We start from the raw sequence: 23390 nt of genomic DNA, 5'->3' as shown, positions 1-23390 counted from the left end.
TAGTCAATTATCGGTTTGAATAACTCTTCGTCGGAAAGAGACTATTATAACTTCCCTTTTGGATTGTACATACAAGCTCTCGAATTAATTACCGTGAAATTTCCTGCATTCCGCATTTAATGCGAACCTAAAATCGACAGGATTGCCAAGCTGCGTGGTTGAAACTCTGTCAGAGATACAATCATAGGTTATTTGGAAATAACCGATCTTCATAGAGATCAGTTCCCGAACGAGAGGAGTAAATTTGCGCAACCAGCAAAGCTGTCATTGATAAAGTATAAGATAAAGGAGGACTTGCTTGAAAAGGATTATCTCGGAAAAAAAAGATTTGCAATAATATTTTATTAAGATCAGATGATAAGATATTTGTAAGGTATTAATAGTTAATATTATAATATTAAATGAAATAGTTAATATCAAATGTATTAATAATTAATTAATAACTTATTGTCTGATTTTATCTACAAAACCATTAGGTAAATGAATTGTAGCCTTGTATTTTGCATTTTACAAATAAAGGAATATTATGAAGAATGATGTTTATCTTTCCATAATTATTTTCATCGTCGCTATTAACAAGAAACTAAAGCTTTGCGAATAATTATAAATTCTGGTGAGGAGTGTAGCTCGTTATTTATTCGAAAATAATTGTTCCCGACGGTTTTGATGATTGCTATGGGAATAATTATTTCAAACACCACGATGGAATGTAGATAATAGAATTATCTTTTAGAAACTGTTAAATTCGCGAACATTCGCAACCTAGTTAACTATGAAACATCCCCATAACTATCTAATAGTATTTAGGATACAGTATGTGTTGTCAATGATTTCTCTCTCTTTCATTCTCTCTCTCTCTCTCTCTTTCTCTCTCTCTATCTATCTATCTCTGTCTCTGTCTCTCTTAAAACAAATTATATTGTACCAGTTGTATTTGAAAGAGTTAAAGTAGACTTTTTAGTAATTATAGGAATTTCTGGCTAACCCAGTTAGCAAGGAGATAACAAACAGCGTCGAACGAGTCTCATACGTTTCTTAAGCCAGAACACAAACGGTACTCATCAACAAAATCGAGCGATGTAACCATGATACATCCGAATCGATCTCGAAAACGATTCGAAGTTCGATTCGCGACTTTATCACTGAGCGTATCCTATTCCTCTACAAGGTTTCGCAACTTATAGAAACTATACCTGCCCAATCCGATAACCGCTCACCGTATGCGTATTCAAACGTGAAAAAATGCGCGGTGGAAAGTTCTGACCAAGCAATAACCGCGCAATTCGTAAAATGCTCGAGACACGGGCCGATTCTAGAAAATCGGCAATCTGCTGCGGTCGACCGTGGTATACCATAACGTTTTACGTTTGTGTACCCGATCCCGTTGGCATGGTGTGGTGAATTCGGCCGGAGTTATTGTTATGTCAAACGATGCGAGTGCACCGCGTATTGTTACGACCGATCCGTTTGCTGCTGCAAAAAGAGTACAGAAGAAAAAGCTGAAAAAAGAGAGAGTATATATAATATAAAAAAAGGAAAGGTACGTTGTTTTTTTTTTTCGTTTTTAGTTTTATATACATTGTAAAGAGAGAAAAGGAATGTATCTATGCACGGGCGCGTATACAGAGTTCTCGTGTGTGCCAGAGACGAATTATTAAAAAAGCCTTTGTCGCGGCCCTTTCGCCCCGCTTTTATATTTAAACATCCAGCCAGCGTGTTCGACTCAGATCGACCGAGCCGAAAAACTACAACCAGCAGCTTTTTCACCTGCGATTCGTGGCTAACGATATTTTTTTCATCGAAATACGTATATCTATATACTATGTACGTTACATAGACACGATACCTAACGCGGCTGTGAGCTTGCTTTCAAGCCAAAAAAATGGCTATTTCAAACACTTTCTATGCTGGTCATCAACTGCATATTACTGGAGAACAAAAACTAGAATGGAGCGGATGTTACTATAAAATCTTTTTATAGTTGTGCTTGGTATTCATAATTAGAATTTTACAAGTTATGAAATATATTATGACGTTTCTGTACCCTCATAGATTTCTTAGTAATATATATATATATATATACCTGTATATTACTATTATTAATATTTTCTCGAAGTATTTTCTCGATTATGATATGCGACAGATTTAGGCCGCGTTTTCGAAAAACTAGCTTTTATTAAAACATTCGATTCCGACGAAAATATATTCAACGCCGAGTTATAGAAAAATAGACTGTGTTCTAGTTTTTAAAATTCATCACCGTAATCTGGTCATTAGTACCGAAACAAAACCGTTTTTACGTTCGACGAGTCCCGATTGTTCCACGCGAGATTTCTTTGCGCTAAAATTCCTTGCACTCGCAAAGGCTGTTTAATTGACAAAGTTTTGTAACGACGAATTACGAATTCCATCCAGTAAAAATTCTTATTTCAAAATTCGCAGTTCTTCCGCGTTAACGGTGTTCTTGTTATTCATTGTTCCATAAGAACCTGATACGAACACATTAAAATACGTGGATTAACGAGAAGCGTAATATAAAATTTTCAAACTCCTCTGAATTTTTAATTAAACCTCCTTAATATGTTCTATAAAATTTAAAAATTATTATTCATATCACATTTTCCGAATTGTATTCCATCTTCGTGTCATTGTGCTATGCCACTTTATATCACAGAAATGTTTTTGAAATAGAGTAAAAAATAAAAGCCAATGGCACGAATGTTTCGTTTGTTGTTATCCACCAAATTAATTTAAGTCCATATCCAGCAGAAGTTTCTTCATTGGCGTAATATCATCTTCGGATGAATCTTGAGACAATCGGTGATTTCGTAAGAGCAAAGCTGCGTCTGCAGAAACACGTAGGATATGTGCATAATGGAATCCAGTCGGATAGGAAGACGTCTTTAGTATATACTGTGACTCGAAAGCAAACAATTTCGACAGACAATTTTTAGTCGAGACTTGCCTGCTGGTATTTTAGCTTTATGCGGGCCGATCAAAAACCGCCGATGTCAGCATGAGCGGTCGCATCGGGCAAAATAAGCACAAATCTAAGAAAACTCGATACAAATTAATCATCAATAATTATTTGCATCTATCTCTCACAAATGGTCGAACGATAGTAATGACAACATTTTTCTTTGCTGTGATAATTACTTTGCCGATACCACAATTTCGAAATATCAATAAAGTTTTTTAAATATCTTTTACATATTAAGCACGTTTTATGCGATATAACGTGTTGTCAGAGATTAGAAGGACACAGTTTCCATAGCAAAGCCATCGAAATCTTCATAGTTAATTGAAGACATTGAGGTACTGCTTCTGGATCAATAGGCAAACGATATTCAATTAGACAAAGGACTTAAACGTTAACGAGCTCGAGATTTCGCCTTTGATATTACCGTGACCCAGATACGTCAGGCCAAATGATAATTCTAATGTTTCAATTAAAAAATGAAAGGTCGTTGTCGAAGGATACAAGGAAAGTTTTATCCGAGAATGCAAACGTCTATTGTTACGACTGTTCGCGGAGAGACGCGGTCGCGAGGAAAACGCGTCAGCGAGAGGCGTAAATTCTCGCTACGATTCGTATAATCGACGCCGCGAAATAGTCGTTCCCCTTGTTTCGATTAAGATAACAGGGGTGGTTAAATGAAATTAACACTGTGTTAACAGGTTAATATAGCATGTATTTTGAACAATAAATTAAATTATAATAGAAGCGTCACAAATTGTTTCGTGATAGGTACAGTTAATGTTTTACAGAGATTCGATTCGATTTTTTATGTATGCGGTGTGAATTCTATAATGAGACTGTTCAGATACGACTATGCGGTTACAGTTGTTGAATGAGACTCATCGGTTACAGATTTCGAATACAACTGATCGGTTAGTGTTCGATTGAGACTAACTTCCTTAGACCGATTCTTTGTCTTTCGGGGAGACGACCCCCCATATGCTCGGATCACGCCACCGCTCGCGCCGATGATCACGCAGGCCGACTTCTTTGTTGGAAATAACGGTCCGAAATCGACGGTTCCAAAACTCGCTGCCTGGTGACAAGTATGCGCTCGTCGATACAATGTATATTTTTCGTCGGGCAGATAAGAGGATATGTCTGCGACGCTGTAGGTCCGCGAGCGACGGTTAGAAATACGATCTCTACTGAGCCTCGTGGCGTAACATCTATATATTAAAAAAAGAAAAGAAAGACAAAGATATTCTATTGTTCGCATTTCTTCTGTAATGTGTGTTTTGAATTCTAGTAGGTTTTCAAAGGTATTTAAATAACCACTCGAGATGCTTCTGTCCAAAAGCCTCAGTTGCAACCAAATTTCAACACAAAACAACTTTCATTTAACTAGGTAAAGTTTTAAAGCCAATATATGTAGCAAATGTAACATGTTAGCAATCAGTTGCAAACTTTTACTGAACGCATACCTAATTTTCCAGTGATGACTCTATTCCCGAAACGTAAACTCCAAATTTCTTGCTCGTGCCAAAAATTTAAAAATACCATTCGTTGAAAGCAACAAATAATTATTCGGACGGAAACGATTTAATTCGTTAAACGAGCGATCGACGAGCGAATAAAATACATGTAGTATGCGTATTGGCTTTTTAGAGAAATTATACGAACTCATTACACGCACACAAAAGAATTGACAATAAATGGGAAGCCGGGGAACAAAGGAATATAATTACGCCTGATCGAAAATTTTCCAGTTTTCTATATTTTCCCAGGGGTCCTTGTGATTACGTCCATTGGATGTTTAACAGTTAATGACCACTTGTTCCGATTCGGATTAACGAAATTCCACGAAGCGAACGCTTTTCCTCAACTATTAGAGAAAGGGTGGAACATTAACGAGCAGATAATTCGCTGTAAAAGCGATTGAGAATACATTCCGCAACGCAGAACAGGAAATTGTTCTGCGAACAAGAATAAAGAAAAAGATTTTGTTCTGCAATTTGGAAGTACTTGTATAGTGAAAACCTGAAACGTAATTTCGTTCTATTATTTAGTAACAAATTAATTAGGATTAATTAAGATCAAATAACTTTTCTGGTTCCTAGTCGCGCTACATTTTTCATTAAATTTTATTTTCATTGCGTTTTTATAGCTTGGAATATATTTTTTCAACTCCCGATATAACTCGGAAACGAGGTTGTACTACACGTACGTTCGTATTTTATTAACGAAAACCAAAGAAAAACCGGTTCGGTCCCCTGCGGTCGTGTTAATTTATTAGTTATAGAGACAGTCGGAAGCGTCATCAATTAACCGTGCTGGGAAACAATGACCGCCTTCGTACGGCAAACAGCTGCAGATTCGTTTGTGAACGACACAGCCCGTCAATAGATAAACCGAATGATCGACAAACACACACCAAGGAACAATCTAATTTGATTTGAACACTTGCGGTATTTCTACTGCGACTCGTATTTACGCTATCCACGGATATTCCAAATGCTAATCGCAAAATATGCACCACATTTCATGATCCTGATTTATAACTAGACTGCGGATGTCAAATAAATCCATAGTTTTATCGACACCAATAAACAACTAGGATATAAACAGAGATTCGTTTCTGGCAATTATTATTTACAAAAAATTACTTCTAGAAATGTTTTGTCATATTTGAACGATATCTACTTAAATTTTTGAACGTTATTGATATGATCGCTCACATTAAATAATGTACACCTACATAAATATACACGTATCCGTTGTTTAAATGCAAACGTTTAATAGAAATACGACAGTTTGTATTGAAAGAGTCACTTGTTGCAAACATGATCGTAAACAATTCAAACAATTAACCAAGTTACCAAGTGAATTTGTAGAGAATTTAACTATTTCTATATGTTTGTTCGATTATTATTTGGTAAGTTTAATTTTCACATTACACTGCCAATACACGTGCGAATTATACAATATGATCAAGTGGATACCTCTTAATTGCTTTTCATCCATTTATATAAATAGAATCTGAATCTGTAGAATATTCAGTGATCACTAATCTAGTTGTCTAATGAACCTGATTAACATACAGTCCGTTCCAAATTGAAGAAGATTAAGTACCATGACGAGTAGATTCCCAGAGTAAAAAACAGAGACCTGCCTATTGACCTTATACACTGTTTAAATTGGTCATAAGTTTTTAGGTATACAACCAGTTAGGATGATATAGCGTAATTTATTTCACACTCTTATGCTGACAATTTGTTACCAATAACATCGTTTATGAACTACTTTATCGCTATACTTCTATATTTTTGTACTGTTCATGCTTATATTATGTTATGTTATATTTTACGTTCAACGATTTGAAAGTGTCACGTTTTACATTGCTCAGAATCTATTCCACATTCTACGATTTTAACATTCTACGTCGTACCTACAATATACAACGATATCGCCTCGCACTCTGCAATTGAAAAATTCTTCATTTTAAATTCTACGCACGAACTATCTTTTACATCCTGCACATTATACATTACATTTCACATTTTAGATTCAACATTTTCTACTCTGGCATATTGTGTTTGTGCCACTCTTCATTCTAGGTAAAGAATCGTTTTCGTTCACTCACGCTTTATAATTTCTCTTAACATATACCTATAAATATTTCTAATTCCGATATAAGACGTAAAATATAAAATTCGAAGATAATTTTTATTGGCTGAATGTTCGTCATTAAGATGATTATCCATCAATATAGCCATTACAAGAAGAGTTGTTGCCGTTTACGAATCCACGAGATTCAGGCCGTTGCTCGGCTTGAGAATTCCTATTACTATCCGCTTAATCGTTGCGGTTATCAGTTTGAAACTTACAGTAACCAAGTCACTGGTGCTTCAGCTTTGTAAATTTGCCTAGAGAACTTAAGCATCATCCATGAAGACAACGGCTTTTAACGACTTTTCGTTTAGTTGCTATCTATTCGTGAACAGTGATTAACGACCTTTCGGTTAACCTTTCGGACTTGAAAAATTTCTGTCGAAATTTTATCGAACAGCTTCCTCCAGCTATCTTGCTTTGAACAAAAGCTTATCCCGGAACTAGAAATATTTAGATCACACTTGAATTTGTATAGAATATATTAAAAGTTATTTTGTCCAAGGACGACAGGATTCGAAAGAAGCTCTCCTTCGTTAATAAACATTGAAGTTAATAACAAAGTTAATTCCACTCAAATAAGCTTGATTATCTTATATCAGCGTTGCATATTGATTAGGTTGCATTAAAGAGTAATAATATTCTTGCGACGCACCGGAGTGTCCATAGAACTTGGAGACAAGCGACAATGATTAACAATCAATTTTGGTTACAAGGCACTTCGTCGGTGTATCGTCGTCCTAGATCTTTCAAACGACAGTAGCAGCCGTTGCTTCAATGAAGATGACAGCAAAATGACATTATAGAGTGCTCCCTGATGTCCAAAGAATATTGAAGAAGAAACCGAAGAGAATAATTCCTGACAACGGCATTTTACAACGACAGTGCAGTATGTAAAATATTTTATAGCATGACACAAAATATAATAGGATGAAGAAAAAAAATTCATATCGGAAATACATTCTATAAAACCTAAATGCATTTACCAAACATCTAACGTCTAATAAATTAAGTAAGCAAAAAATGGAATTGTTATCTTATCGTGGAAGAAAAATGTGACAGAGCTAGAATCAATTTCGCTCTAGATTTCATAGAAAGCCCTATTCTGAAGCTGCAACAGAATACATTAAACGATACCGGAATGAATATTCAGACCGTCGAAGTATTCAAATATTCAATATCTGTTATGAACACTGACAAAAAGAGCTCGTGAGTGGTTAGAAAAAAGAGTCCGAGCGGTCAGGAAAGCCAAAATAAAAGGCAATTCTATATCTTTGACGTTTCTGACAAGCTCGTCTAATCATTTCCCGTATATTCCTTTATAATGAAGTTATCACAAATTGTTACGACAAAGCATCCAAGTAAGTTGGTTGGCAAGAACTTTCGTGAGAACCGATTCGACCATATGCTTTGATAACTCTCCAGCCCGGTTAATTATTCAGTTTAAGCAGCTAATCGCGATTCCAGGAAACTGTGCACGATTTAAGAGTTCTAAAGCTATCCCAATCGATTTTCCTTCGTTTCCTTATGACAGCACGGTTGTTCAGAGATGAGATGCACGCAGGGTGAAAACTAGACCACGGTTAGGCGCAAGAAATATAATTGATGACGCCCTGTTTTGACAGAATCGTATTATTCTGACTACTTACCAAATCCAGCTGTGTGACCGAATATATCCCGATGATAATTAATATTTGCTTGAAACTTGCATCATTATTCACCCTGATCTCTTTAGTTTTACGTTTTTTCTTTTTTCTTTTCTACTTTTCTCTTTTTCTTTTTTCTTCTTCGTTTTCTCTCTCTCTCTCTCTCTCTCTCTCTTTCTCTCTGTTGATTGGCCTCTTTGAATAGAACTCGTTGCTCGTACTTTCCTTAGACAGTCTGCTCTTGCTGTTTGCGTTGAGAGCATCGAGGGTTACCGGAGTTTTGGAAACTTCGTCCGGAGCGAATTTTGAGGGTTTGTGGGAATGTAGATTGTTCCAGTAATTGGTTTTTCTTTTATGAATTTGTAGTGGGAAAATGTTTTGTTCTTTTCTCTCTCTTCCTTTTTTTTGTAAAGGGAGCTTCAACGTGGTAGTATTTAATAGAAATTTTTCCGAGGGTTTCTATAATTCGTGGGAAGTAATTGTAAAACGTTTGAAAACGTACCAATAAACAGTAATCGATATTTCATTTAGCTTTAATTTCACGATTATATTTTTATAAACAGTATAGCAGAATCGATCGAGTAAATACCGTGTGGTATTGGTACAAGCAGAATCAAACTAATAGTTTGACTTGCTGACACGATAGATATACGACAAGACAACGACATTTTTCCATATGGAAGAATAAACAGATTTTGTATTAACTTTTGAAGCCATCACACACAGTTCTTGCCGTCGCAAACAACTGAAAGAAAAAATGCGTTGATATAAAAGCATAGAAAATAATCCACTATGTATGTATTTCGTTCAACTGCATCGAAAACATTTTGTCTTCCGTAAATGTTTTGATTAAATTGACATCGATTTCGATCATATGTCGTCATTGCTATCAAAAAATTGCATTCCGGATTTTTGCTTCGTAGGCAAATAATTTTGTGACTCATTGTGTGCATCGAATAGCCAAGGGTTCCTATTCATCATGAGGAAATTTAGCAAGTATTAGCGTGAAGTATTAGCAAATTTATCGATGGTTCGATTATCAGCGGAGATAAGAAAAGAAACGAGTGGGAACGCTGAGGGATTTCGTCCTTCATCCTCAATAACCCGTTCGTTATCGCCTCTACCGTGTCCATCAGACATGACTGACGGAGATTAATGGAGGTTGCCAAGTGACGAGTGGAATAAGGGCGCCGTTGCTTCACGGCACGATCACCGGAATCGATCTCGTCTTTCAGCAAATCGTTCCACAGTCATCAACATGTCCATCGATGGAAAAACGCGCGATTCCTTATCCCTTAACTACCCAATGATTTTTATACCGTCTGAAAAACAAACGAAGTTAGAACGCCGGAAGTCAACAAGTTAAACTTAACATGCAATTAATATCGACGAAGTAAGAATAATGAAAATAAATTTATCGTTCTTTTACGCTCTAATACGAAGTCTTGTTTAATTAAAATTGGGTGGCGCATTTGTTGAAACTGAAAAAGCAACACGGCAAATGTTCCATGAATAACTATGTAATTGTTTAGTCAGGAAGTGCTTTTTTTTATTATAACCGTACTTTATTGCATCGCGTTACTTTGCAGCGTGGTGAAACGTTAAGGTAGATACATAACCGAAACAGGGACTGGAAGAATATTACGTGGAAATACTTGATATTCGAGAAAATTAAAACGTGGAGTTTAAGATATGTGTTCTTTCCGGTGCCACAAGAAATAGCCAAGGATTACCTGCTATAAAATTCAATTTAATACGAAGCTGGCTATTACTTTCTATTAGTTTTACTTCAAGTTTCAAATGAAAGAAACTTTTGTATCGTTCAATTACAGTTTCATTTTTTAAAATTTACATTCAATTAATTTTACCATGATAAAATCCATCATACCGAATAAATAAGATTATGGTTTATACATAAAATAATCTTGTTGCATTTTGTATTTCTGCAGCAACAGAATTCTCCACATGAGAATGCTATCCATGTATGAACATGTTGATAAATTCAGAGACCCATTTTTCTATTACCTTCATTACACTCGACCGATTTCTAGTCTACTAAATTTTTCATAGTGTTGACGCACCACCAAAAGCATGTTATCTCGAAATTCTGAAAATTATCGATTTCAAAACTAACAGTAACTATTCATTATGCAGAACTATTCCGGCACAAAATTGGCATTTTCGTGAAATTAATTATGTCACTGTTACAGTAGCATATTATTCATTGTTAACGGATTACCAATAAATGTAATAACTCTTCGATAGTGCGACAAATTATATTATCTGTTGCGCTAGTATCTGTATATGAATGTCGAAACGTTTCATAATAAGCAATAATTTTATAATTTCTGTCATCAATATGTGTATCTGCGAATATAGTTTAGCATTTAAGTGATATCGTTTAATAGAAAGAATGACAAGGAAATTGTGATCGTCAACTGTCTCTGCCTGATTCATCATATTCGTTTAATAATTTAAGTAAATCTGATTTATTATTATTTAATGTAATTAAGTAACTATTTATAGCAGTATTTATGGTGTTGGCAGAGGTACGTATGGCTTTGTCTTTGAACGCGATGACATCATTCTTTGTCTTGCATGAACGTGTGTACAGAGAGCGCACGTGTACAATCGTAAATTTCTACGTGCAAATTGCTTCGTTATCCGCTTCATTAGAAGGTGCACCTAAAGTAGTAATTGAAATTTATGAATCTTTCTTTCTTTTTAATTTCTTCTTTTAATTAATTTCTATTGAAAATTATTAAAAAATAATACCACCATCAAATGCTAAAAATTTTGATGACAATCCATAATAGCAGAACCATATACCCAATTGCTTAAATATAAAACGTCTCGGGCGCAAAAATGAGAAAGACCTGAATTCCTTCCACGCGGAAGCGTGATGGAATAGGGACGAATAAAGGGATAACTCAATGCCGTAGATCATGTCGAAAACAAATCCATCATCAATTCTCGATAAAAGCAGGATCTGAATCTCTCTCAAGATTCCTTCTTCTTTTTAGTGCCGATTTTTACTCAACCTGAAATCCTTGCCCCCTTTATTATCTCTGTCTCATTTGGTCTTCCCCGATATGGTCTTTCGCTTGAATATCTTCGTTCGTCATTGATTTTTCGCTTTCCTAGATTTCTCGTTCTTACTACACTGAACAATAAAATTGATATTAAAAATTAATAAATCGATAGTTGGTTTTGTTACGAGAAATTACCTACTGACTGTGAGACATATCAGATATTTAGAAAATTATAAGTATAAAGAACTTGTTTGGTCTTATCTGTAACTGTCACTGTCATCACAAATATTAATCTTCCAGTATACATAATGTAAATATATGTACATAACATACAATATATTTTTCGGCCCATACGTTTATGCTTAGGTAAACACGCTTGGAAAGGATATGCAATATGTCGCGTGAAAGCATTCACGTAGAATACAAATGCATGAGATAGTGGCCAAGTAACGGTGGAGGATATTTGTCTGATCGGGTGGCAAGGAGACCCTTGCCTTCGTAAAAGGACCATTTCATCCCTTTTCGTGACGGCTAACGGATAGTATTGTATCGAGTCGGAAATCAGATGAACATCCTGGAAATAACGACGATAAAACGAAGTTGGAATTGTACAACTGAAAAATACAAAATATTTTAAAATATAGGTATATTTCTTATATACATGTCCAGTAAACGAAATAAGAGGAAATAAAATACAAAAGTTGGGGATTCCATTCGAGAAGAGCAGTGAATCGTACGCTATAACAGGGATAATCTCTGAGTGGCCTTGAGCAGGCAATTGATCTCTGGTACAGTACAAATAAGGCGGACTGAGATGCATGGAAATCCGGATGTGTCCCAACGTTGGATAGTATCTGGAGTATCCGGGCTCGTTACCGACACGCTCGTTTAGCATGCATCCAGTGGCGAGTCAGCGAGATTCCCAGCAACAAACAACAAGCTGTCTCATACACTGTGTCCCTAGATCCATTGGGATAAACTTGGTAAGGTTAATCGGTACGAGCCAGGCAGGTGGATAGGGTAAGATTGAAAAGAATCGAACGTAAACGAGAATATCTGCCAGGGATCGGAACGTCTGCTCGATATTCCTGGTGGTTCCCCTCTTCGTCTTGATTCGTTCGACTCGCTAAGGCCCCGACAACGGGGAAAAAGAAGAACGAAAGGGGCCAAAGAAGAAAGAAGCAAGCCGAGAAATCAGGTTGACGGAGGCTGAAGACACTGGTGTACTGCTACGTGCATAAAGCTAGAAAACGAACGAGCGAAAAGAAGAGGGTTGCAGTATGATGGAGAGGGACGAGTTTCTGCTGGAACCCCCAGGGACGATCGTGGACCTTGTCGGGCCCATGTCTGTAGTGGAAAGGGCCAGACATTTTTAGATGCATTTTATTGTATAACGATTTCTCCTATAGTTACTAAAAACAGTTGCAACCAATGAGTTCATTCGGTGTGCTTCCTTTTCTTACATTGCAGGTTTAATGACCTCTCGAATAACTCTTAGTTACTAACTATTATATATATATTATGATTCTTACTTGAAATTGACTAACATTATATTATATTTTATTTCATTAATTAACAACTATTCAGCTCTTATTTGAATATATATAAAACGATAAGATATATATATAATGGAGATAGAGGGAGAGATGCTAACGGCTAACGGGTACACCCGTAACATTACGACGACACTGGTAGCCTCCTCAACCTTTCGCGCCGTGTCCATGGTTCTCTCGCTCAGTTTCATGGGACGGATACGGCAAGGAGAAAAGAGAAAGAGAAATACACGGACAGGCGGTTGCCGACTGACTGAACGTCGCTGCGGGTGACTGGGACGCGCGGGGCTGCGAGTTACGACGGCGGGAGAAGCCAGTCAGCGAGTGGGGATGCAGAGGGGGAGATGCGGAGAGGAAGTTGCCGGTGGTAGGGGAAGATCGGAACGGACTGGCGGACCAAGCCGTCAGTCAGTCGTGCTTCGTCGTGGGGATGAGATCGCAACGAGGAATGACGTTGTACGATCCAACATTCGCGCGTCGACGGTGACACGGTATAAAGACTGCACGCGGTTTGTTCTACATACACGTTACACGTGTCACGATCGTGGATTCAGTTCCGTTTCGTGGCAACTAATCGTGGATCATTCCCGTTTGACGGTACGAGAGGCGTGTTTCCCAGGCTGTGCAACTGTGCGGTGCTATCCCCGTTTCTCCATCTTCCGCATTCCTCGCTTCGATTGGAGTATCTCTCCGTGCACGACGAGACCGTATATCGACATCGACGGTTCCACGACAACTACGAGGACCAATAGCACCAGCGACACAGTCCCCGATTCGATTGAAGGAAAGCTACAGGAACACCAGCTGAAATCGTGAGTGAAATCTATTAATAAACATCCTCGCTAGCTGTCAGTCCTAGCGACACTCCGTAAATTCCTCGTTTTGGTATCGAAACGCGTGTCCGGGAACTGTTACCTTGAGATGGTGTAGTGCAACCAGCAGCTCGTCTTTCGATATGTATAACCGACTGTGCGCGCATGTACGCACTATGTATACGCATGCAATTTTGTCGCGTTCATCTTTCCACGATACGGGAACGTATCTTGACAGCTTTGCTGCGCGAATGTCGTTTTTCGCTGCTTCCCGGTGGCGGGACGGGCGTGCTTCTGCCCACGTGCAGTCGTGTCTCGTTTCCAACCTATCTGCATTCTTCTCCACGATTCCGCGAATGTATAGTTTTAATCGCACGATGATTTCCTCGTGTATTTAAATACATAAAACGATGCAGACCAATGGCGTCTATTACGTGCTCGCGTCGACACGCGGACAGGTTTGTTTACGTTTTTTTTATTTTCGCTACGGCAAGCAGCCAGTACGTTTCCTCGACCGTATTTCAAGTCGTACTAGAGCGGATGATCTTAATGTTATCTCTATAGAGACGACGATCGTTCGACAACCGTCTTTGACTTTCAAACGTCGCGTTTCAATGTTTCATGGAGGCAACACGATCTCGATCACGCGGTTCGATATCGCAGTTGCGATTATTGAAACTAACAAAGTGACGCTGCGTGGTAAAGCACTGCGCACGATTATTGTCAATCGGAGATCGGCCATTGTCCGTACCGCGATTCCTTTTATCGATAAAGTAATAGTTTGAATTTTTATTTGGTCCCGTGTCGCACGAATTATACTTGGAGTATAGAATCGTGTTATCTTAACGAGTGAGTCGAACGAGCCGGTTTTCTGCGCGTCTCGTGTTCTCGTTGCACGAGAGCCACACCGGTATAAACTTCATGGCAGTCCGTGACCCCGAGTATTTCCTGTTACGAGAAAGGCCCTTGCATGCCTCGGTTCGTTGCCATTCCTTTTGTCCGCGATAATCAACATTGCATAACTAGGCGTCACTCAGAAAATTTTTGAAGTGTCGACGCATTAAAGGTATTTATTTTTCTTCACATTAAATATTCTAGTCTTTTCGATTCACAATTAGCCTGTTCGAAACACGCAAGAAAGTTATCTACTATTTAACGGAGGATTTTAAAATATATTTGGAGTTTTTAGTGGTTGATTCCTTTGTTATCGATTGGTATGTTGCGTTACATGTCACTTTTATTTTAAACTGTTTGTATCTGTACTTATACATATGTAATGTACCGAAGGACAGTTGAAAAACATAGCATGCATATTTGAATGTTTGAAAACATTGAACGAGAGCTTGCATATTTCAAGCGAAGAGGTTATTCATATGAAGTTTTTGATTTGTCGTTTTATAATTGCGTTACAGAATACGTTACACAATATTCCTGTTATACGTGTATTGACTAGTTTTTACACAGAAAACATATCATATGAGAGTTTTGAAGAATTATAGGATTCAAAAAATATGTTTTGGAATGTACTTATTCGTTTATTTTTGGGAAATATATTTAATAAGTATCATGAATCTACAATCCATGCATTATTTATTACCAGGAAATACACGAGTTAGTATTGTTTCTATTTGCATGTGCATACAATTATATAAAAAAGAGCTTAAAATTCTCGTAAATATTTCTGTAATCTTGTTAATTTCTTTGCCAGTATTATAAAGTTTGAATTCAGGACAGTAAGATTTGGAAAATTAATTCACAAAACAAACCATGTGACTGTTATCACTTGTTATCGAGTAACTGCTTTTGATACATAAAGAGAAAATATGTCTCACCAATAGTCGTTAGTGGTAGGATATGAAAGTCTAAATACCTCGTCGTTTATCCACAATATGTTAGGACCACCTTGTCGAAAACCAAGAATTTCTCAATTGGAGTAGGGGATTGAATCATCGATTTATGCCTTTATCCCTATTTCCGATGCATATCTTTGTCGTGCTAGAGAAATTTTTGTGAACTGCAACTGCAGCCAGCTTCCTTGTCGTAACCACCGGCTGATACACATTGACCGTGCGTAAAAATCGGTGTTCTTTGGAGAAAGAGAACTCGGTCACGTAGCAGGCAGGTAGGCAGAGACTCGTTGAGGGGCAAAGGTCGTCGATTATTACCTGGCAAAGAGGTTCAGCCTGGTCCGTTTCCATTTAGTTGGCATGGCATGTGTACGCGTTCGACTCTTCTTTCCATTTGCTGGTTGCCAGGCCGACGCGACGCGACAGTGGACCGTTCGAACAGCTTCCACTGCGAGTAGAAAGGCTTTCGCGTGCTTTGTTTGAAAATTAAAAAAGAGAGAAAAGGAAAGGGCGGTGGAGGAAAATGGTGGGTAACAGTGGCGTGGTCAGAACGAAAGACGAAGCGATAATAACGAAGGGTCGAAGATAGAACGAAAGAGACGAAAGCGGAGAGAGACTCGGCTTAAATTTGATTCACTTCTCTGACGCTGTCCTCTACCACATCAGCCGCTCTTATTCTCTCTTTATCACTGGAGCACCCAGTGCGGAAGTGGAGAAGGAAGACCGCAGAATGCAATTTCCTCGGGGCATGAAGTAGATGTTCCAGTGGACCGCTGGCTAGCCAATGCATCGCGGACTCTTTTTTCCGGAAGTCTGCTGCTCGCTTCTTCCTTCTTTGAGCCCGTAATGTCGTGATACTTGGCCAGGTCAGCTCTCATAGCGCGGTAATTTTCATAATTCTTGCGTGGACGTAGGTCTGGATTAGCGGATTAGCGATCAGGGATAGTAATTGTAAATGGAGGCAGAGATACAGGATGAAAAAGAAAAAAGAAGAATGCTTGGAAATGATAATTGAATTAGATTTAAAGTTTTCAGAGAAACTTTTTCCCTTTCTTGCTAAGATATATATTTTTATTCGTATTCGAACACTTCTATGGAATTATATGTATACTAGCGATATATGCATATTTTTATTTTTTTTTTATTTTTTTTATTTTTTTGAAAATGTGTAAATTACTGATAAATTAATGACTAGATGTTCTACTGATTACCTTCTTATGAAGTTGATCATGAAGAATAAAATTAGCAAAGATAGCAAGCGAGTATTCGGATACTTTCGAGCGTTAATACGAAAAGGGAGAAGTGAAATTACATAGAAAATCTTTGTGTTCGGACTTTAAGAAGATGCGAGTATTGATTTGAGTACGACTGTGTTCCTTGAGAACAATGTATATGTATGTATATTAGAGTGTAGATACCGTTGTATTTGAGATATATCATTGCCAAAATCGATGACCGAAGATATAATAATGCGAATTTTCAATCATCAGCATCGACCTTAACCTTTATGTATGTATTCGGCATCGAGTGAATCACTTATGCACTTTTTGGGGTAATTCATATTTTAACAATTTTCTGAATGGATATCTGGTCGATGCATGTAGAAACATAAGTAACGCACGTGTACAAATGTTTGTTTAATTGGCTAATTTCCAGGAATTTTTCAACTTATTTGTTCTAAGTAAAAATTGAAATTTGTCGGTAACGAGAATCTTATTCTATTCTTTCGAACAAAGAATCAATTTTGTTTCTGATTGGTTTTTCAAGAGCTGGCTGGTTTATTTTCACGAAATAAAAAGTTATATTTTCGTTTTCCTTTTCGTTTTCCTTTTCGTTTTCTGATTTTAATCAAGAGAAAAACTGGCTGTTTTATTCTGACTAAATAAAATTACATTTTCATATTGGTGGATGAAATAGCAGAAGCGAAATAGAGAGGAAATGTAACTTGTTTCGGACATAAAATAGAGCTTTCGCGAAGTTGTGTATTTGTAGGGCCACCAATATCCTCTCCCCGGAAGTTGAATCGTCTGGAACGTCGCTCGAACGTGACGATAATGCGAATCTTCAGTTTTTCTTTACGATTCTTCTCTGCATGCTATATAGCCGAGTAGAATTCAGGACAAGTATGCGAAAAATAGTTTTATTCAAAGCCAACAATAAGCGTTACGTCAGCTGCGCAATTATTTCAAAAACTTCCGGCTGCCATTTTAATTAAAAATTTCTATCCGATTTCTATCAGATTTATTTATTTAAAAAATTAATTCACGATCGATAGGATCTCGTAAAACCATTGTTAGATGGAACGTAAATGAAAGAGGAAGAATAGGACTTCTATTTTTATCTATTTTTCGCTGTTTATCAAGAGTCAGCCTCTAGGTATAAGGCCGCTACGCGAGGAAAATGTTTGTACTAGTTGCAATCTGTGCTCCGTATTTCCATGTTTAAAATAGACCTTTAAAATTTACTGACTCGAGGGGAACGAATATCACAAACGCAATTTCACTTGATCGCGGTGTAAACGTTCGATCGAATTGTAACCAGGCGAACCGCAGCTTGAAAATCGAGCCCTTTTTCACGAAACCCAGCGACCTTTAAAATGCATCGATAATACGGCGCGATAGTCGTTTCCATTTCGTCCTTTGAAACCGTAGAATTGCTGGGAACGGTACGACTCGAATACCGAATCCTCGCAGGATCGTGGACATTTGCGAGAAATATTAGTTGCGAATAGAACATTGTGCGTTTCAACTTCTTTCTACCGTACCACGCTATCTTGAACATGTTTTACAATTTTATCAATTTACAAATATCGTTTCTCAACTTGCGTTCGATTTAGATATCTCTCAATTATTTACATTACTAAATAAGTCGAAGATTTATCTTCTCTATCCTTTGCCATGGAATATGCAAAAGGATCAATTGCAATTTTGGCTAGAGAAATATTCAATAGAAATTCGAACTCCAATTACTGCTCGGTAAAAAGCAAGCTGACTCGATTAATTGGCAATTGAGATATGCGCAGATCGTGGAATGATGTGAAGTATGTTTAAAGGGAATATCGAATATCAGTGTTACAGTGTATTTATTCTTTCACGAAAAAAAAAGAATACAATTTTCAAGGAATGGATTTGAATTTCAATGTTTCAATTTTTACTAAGGATGAATTACTATCGGTTCGATTACATATTATCGATACTGTTGGTTTAAAATAAGAGATACTGAATAAAGACAGTAACGTAGATGTTTGAATTTCGAATTTTTTCTAAATGGAAATTTTAATTTCGCAGTAGTTTATCATACTCGTTGAACATTGTATGCAAGAAAATGTATGACGTCAACGAAAATTTATGTTGCGTCGCATAAAAGCTCACCCCAAAAAGAGAAATTGGGATCAGTGTTACACCAGAAGTACAATTTCCTCAGGGAACGCGGTTCTCGTTCCAAGAAATCGTAGCTGTCCGGGACGACTGATGCGTGTTTCTATACTTTTCATGCAACTTGATTGTTCAAGTTTTTTCCCACGTGATTTTAATAGCAACACTAAATCCCTCTTATATTTTTTCCTTGCAATATTTAAAAATATATCCTATAAGCATAAACAATGTACCTTTATATTATTGATTAATATATAAATTTATGTTATTATTTTATATATATTTTATATAAAAAGCTTTCTGTATCTTTTAAATTACTTTTACAAAGTATTTCTCTCACAATTCTCTTCAAAGAAGCAAAGCTATTATGACAGTGTTATTAATCTTATCCAAGTTTTTTAATGCATTTCAACAGCTGCATTATAAGTTGTTCTCTCGCATTGGTAGTGTTTTAAACACGGTCAATGGAAAGTGTAATTTTTTTTCCGAAGGACGTATAAAAATACAAAGGAAATAGCAGCAATAGTTCTCTTCTTAAGAGTTCCAAACACATCGGTGGCTATTGAAGTTCGTTAAGGGAAAAAAGAAAAGGAAAATTCACATTTCCTTAGTAAATCTCCCGTATGAAGGAAATTAGGGCGAGTTACACATTGAATGCATTTTTCCTGGTATGCTGTGTAACTATTCCGACATCTATCGATCCTTTTTCTTTTCATTTGAAAATCTCACTCGTTCGAGCACTCTTCTCCCATAAGGGTGATGCAAGTTGCGTATACGTGACCGTTGGAAACGCGATAGTTGGGAAAAGCAATCGATAAAAACCGACTGACAACATTATTCTCAAAAATACGCGGCGCAACGTTTGTTAATTCGTGGTAAGCTTGACTGCTGTTGGATAGTTTGTTGTAATTGGAGAAAACTATGGAAATAATATAACCAGATATTTTAATGTCGCACGTAAAACCGTAACCATTAAAATCTAATCAGAGAGATAGGCGCTGCTCGTTGGACATCAGTTAAGTTTTCATTGATATGCAAACAATGGTTTTACATCGATGTCTTAGTTTATTCTCTTTACCTCACTGGACCGTAATTTAAACCTTGATCGTAGATGGTGCAATTTTACGAGAATACGTAATTTTCCGTAAGAGAAATGGAAAGGCAAATGACTTGGCGTATTTTGTCCTCGGAGTAATTGTGCCTCGTGGGACAAGTGGCTGGTCCATTTGGAAATTGTTTTCGATTATGCTCAAATTGTTTTCGGACATACGATATCTGTGAATACCTAGATAATTTAAAACTCAAGATCTCTACAAAAATATTATTAAATACATTAACGATAGAAGATATAAAAGATCATACGCGTGGAAATATGCAACCTCTCTACGTATTGGTCAATATCTCCCCGCGTTACTTGTAGCTTCTATTTTCCTTAACATTTTTCTATTTCGTTGTAGTATTTTACGGATAAAAATTGTTTGTTGTAGTTAATTATGTTCTTACTTTCGTCATTCTCGTTTATCGAAATATCTGAATTCCCGAAACGATTTTCAGATCCGAATTTGGTTAGTGACAGACGGAGGATGAGTTAAGCGGTGCACGAAGAAAAGAAGAGCAAAAGAGAGAGAAAGAGAGAGAGAGAGAGAGAGAGAGAGAGAGAGGGACAGAGAACCAAGCACGAGGCTACGTCATCGACAAATTTTCCTAGGTATGCAGCTAGCAGCGAGGATGCAACGGTCGATGACGTGAATCGACCGACTTTTCGGTCGATAACTGCCTGCCACGTCTGAATGGCTGGCCAACCATTTGGCTACTGCTGTCGGAGGACTGTCTTGCCATCGTATGGGGACCGGATGGCTGGTGTCTAAGTGCGTTTCCTCCGCGTGGTTCACCGTACGATAATCTCGTCTGTAACTGATACATTTCTAGATATTCCGTTTCCATCGCCTCATTCCCAAATGCTGTTCGTTTACGGCTGAAATCGTTTCGTCTTCTCTACGAAGTTTCTTCGTACTCCACTCATCCATCATCGAGTTCGAGTAAAAGAGAGAAAGAGAAAAAGAGAGATAGGAGAGAGGGAGAGTTACCAGCACATTGGAGTCCCACGTTGGAGTTTCGCGAGAAGCGTGAAGCGGACAGGAACGCGGGAACGGGGGAACGAGGGAACGAGCGGCAACGTTTGGAATAGCAGTTTGTCGAAGGTCGCTGCCGATCCACGTAATCAAAAAGTTTCGAACACAGCGGAGGATAGAAAAAGGTTAGTTCGGTTAATCTCGAAGCGGAGAGGGAAACGAAGTGAATGGTGGGTTTGTTTTTGTTTGTTAATCGTACATCGAAGGTAAGTGGGCACATACTACGGAGGTTGTGTCCGCGTCCGCGAGGCGGATGAGGACAAAGTGGACGATAAACGCGGAACTCACCGATTCTACGTACGTTGCCCTTGATTCGGAGGACAGCCACGTGTACCGTACACGTTCACGATTATCGGTATCACAACAATCACGTCGATTTCCCCACTAACAGCCACATGACTTGACGATCGCCCCACCTACCGCTGTTCGTCGTTGAGCGAAAGCGGCGACAGTGGCAGCAACGTCACCGACGAGGGAACGACGAGCACGACGACGACGACAACGACGACAACGACAACCATCGACGACACCGATGACGACGACGACGGGGACGTAGAGGGAAAAAGAACAACAGAGAGTCGGTAGTCATCGGTTCGCAAGTGCGGAGGCTACTTAACGAGTGACATACTCCGTTGGCAGTTCAGTTGGCCGTAGACGGTTAGCAGGTGCGAGCTATACTGTCATATTTCACCTTTTCCCGTTTTTTCTCTATCCTTCTTATGTGTCTCTCTGTCCTTCACCTTCGCTATCATCCGGTCTATTATCGCTTGCCTTTGAACAATTCGCTAAAAGACGTTTATTTCTATCGTGCGTGCGATAGATAGATAAGTGAGCCGTGTTGTTCGTGGTGGCAGTGCTGGTGCCGTTGTTTGTTGTCGTTGTTCTTGTTATCTCCGTTGCCTCCTCCGCCGGTAGCAGCGGCTGTTTTAGTGGATAGTGGATAATAGTGTTGAGTGTGAAACTGGAGCCGCTAGTGGTAACAGTCGCAGTCGAGAGGCAGAGCTATCATGTGCCCGCGGAAGATCTTCGGATTGGCCATCGTCGCGCTGGTGACTCTTGGTGGACGAGTGGCAGCCTATACGAATCAGTGGGCAGTGCATATCGAAGGAGGACCGGAAGTCGCAAAGCAGGTCGCCCGGGAACATGGATTTCAATATCTCGATAAGGTAGGAGCATATCCCGCGTTTTTTCCTCGAAATACTTTTCACGATAATTCGAAGATTATGGAAGAGATACGATACACGATTTATTATTTTTTTCATTTACTTTGTTGCACAACAATCTTTGAATAGATCAAGTAGTAGTGCTAAAATTTTACTCTTAATCTTAAGCTACTAGATAATATAATTTATATGGACAAATATAAATTAAACGATGGCATTGATAATGCATCAAAAATGCATTAACTTATTGACAGCAATGCCAAAAACCACAGTTTAACAAACAACTATTTCTTGTTTATTTCACGCTGCAAGTATTTGGAATTCTACTGAAACTAATGTTAGTATTACATCGCCCCATATATCTTCGAATTATTCGCATTCGTAGAAGACTGCATATCATGGATATAAATTATGCGATAGTATACAATATTATATTATACAATATTATTAATTTTTTATTAACGTGTGATTGACAAAAAATGTGCCACATTACTAGGAACGTAACGTATAAACGTGCAAGCGTTATTGATATTGTACGTATTGTGTAAAATACAGCTGTGATTGCGCAAATCGGGGAAATACGCAGGCTTTTTCCCGCTTCGATCGCACTCTAACTCAATATTAGCATTGTCGAAAAGGAAGATTGTGTTGCAATTCCTCTTGAAACGTTTCGTAATCTTTGAGAATCATTCATAGACAAGACAGTCAAGTATCAAGAATAATTTTGGTTAAAAAGATGAGGGCATAGCGTTGCATTGCATGTTTGATTTGAAACGCATGATTCGGTTTCTTGACGAAATTTCTTATATTTGCGACTTTTGCGTTGGCTTTCAAACAACCGTTGGAACGTATGCTAATTTGTAACTGTTCAGAGTATCACGCTTAGCTTTTATTATTAATACGATGGATATAATTAACCCGGCGACTGTTTGATGAGCAAATCTAATATGACCCTTGTCGCAAAGTATCAATTTCCTCGAAATCTATAATCGCTGCAAATCTTAAATCCTAAATTCTTCTGTTAGTTGTCGATTCGAGTTCATCCATAAGTTTTCCGACATAGACAATTAGTCTTCGAATGATGCAGCGACCGTGTCTTTTCAGCGATCGTATTATATAAAATGAAGCAAAGCGAAGGAGGTAATAAGCAAAGTCCTTCGGAATGCGCATCAAAGATCTCTCTTTGTGTAACCACTTGAAAAC

The 23390-nt window shown here is 37.9% G+C and overlaps 1 protein-coding gene and 1 long non-coding RNA gene across 7 annotated transcripts in view; one reads left to right on the top strand and one right to left on the bottom strand.

Moving 5' to 3' along the window:
* LOC139992943 (furin-like protease 1) overlaps positions 1 to 23390 on the top strand; it is a 355294-nt gene that overhangs the window by 132620 nt on the left and 199284 nt on the right. For 3 of the 6 annotated variants that reach the window (XR_011801251.1, XM_072014261.1, XM_072014256.1), the window contains exons 1-2: positions 13258 to 13671; positions 20447 to 22190. Coding sequence is in view for 4 of the 6 variants with exons in the window: in XM_072014261.1 (XP_071870362.1) it covers positions 22032 to 22190 (159 nt within the window). In the remaining 2 variants the exon portion in view is untranslated. Of the gene's footprint in view, positions 1 to 13257; positions 13672 to 20446; positions 22191 to 23390 lie in introns of those variants that run through there. The other 3 variants (XM_072014263.1, XM_072014257.1, XM_072014260.1) reach the window with 3 other exon arrangements.
* LOC139993011 (uncharacterized) lies at positions 15186 to 16475 on the bottom strand. The gene is made up of 2 exons (XR_011801264.1): positions 16156 to 16475; positions 15186 to 15966 (listed from the first exon to the last, which is right to left on the bottom strand). It is a non-coding gene; the product is annotated as an uncharacterized lncRNA (long non-coding RNA).

This window comes from Bombus fervidus, chromosome 12 (genome assembly GCF_041682495.2).
Source record: "Bombus fervidus isolate BK054 chromosome 12, iyBomFerv1, whole genome shotgun sequence".
Taxonomy (NCBI): Eukaryota; Metazoa; Arthropoda; class Insecta; order Hymenoptera; family Apidae; genus Bombus; species Bombus fervidus.
The sequence above is the reverse complement of the archived record's forward strand: the minus strand, read 5'-3'. Positions and strand labels throughout refer to the sequence as shown.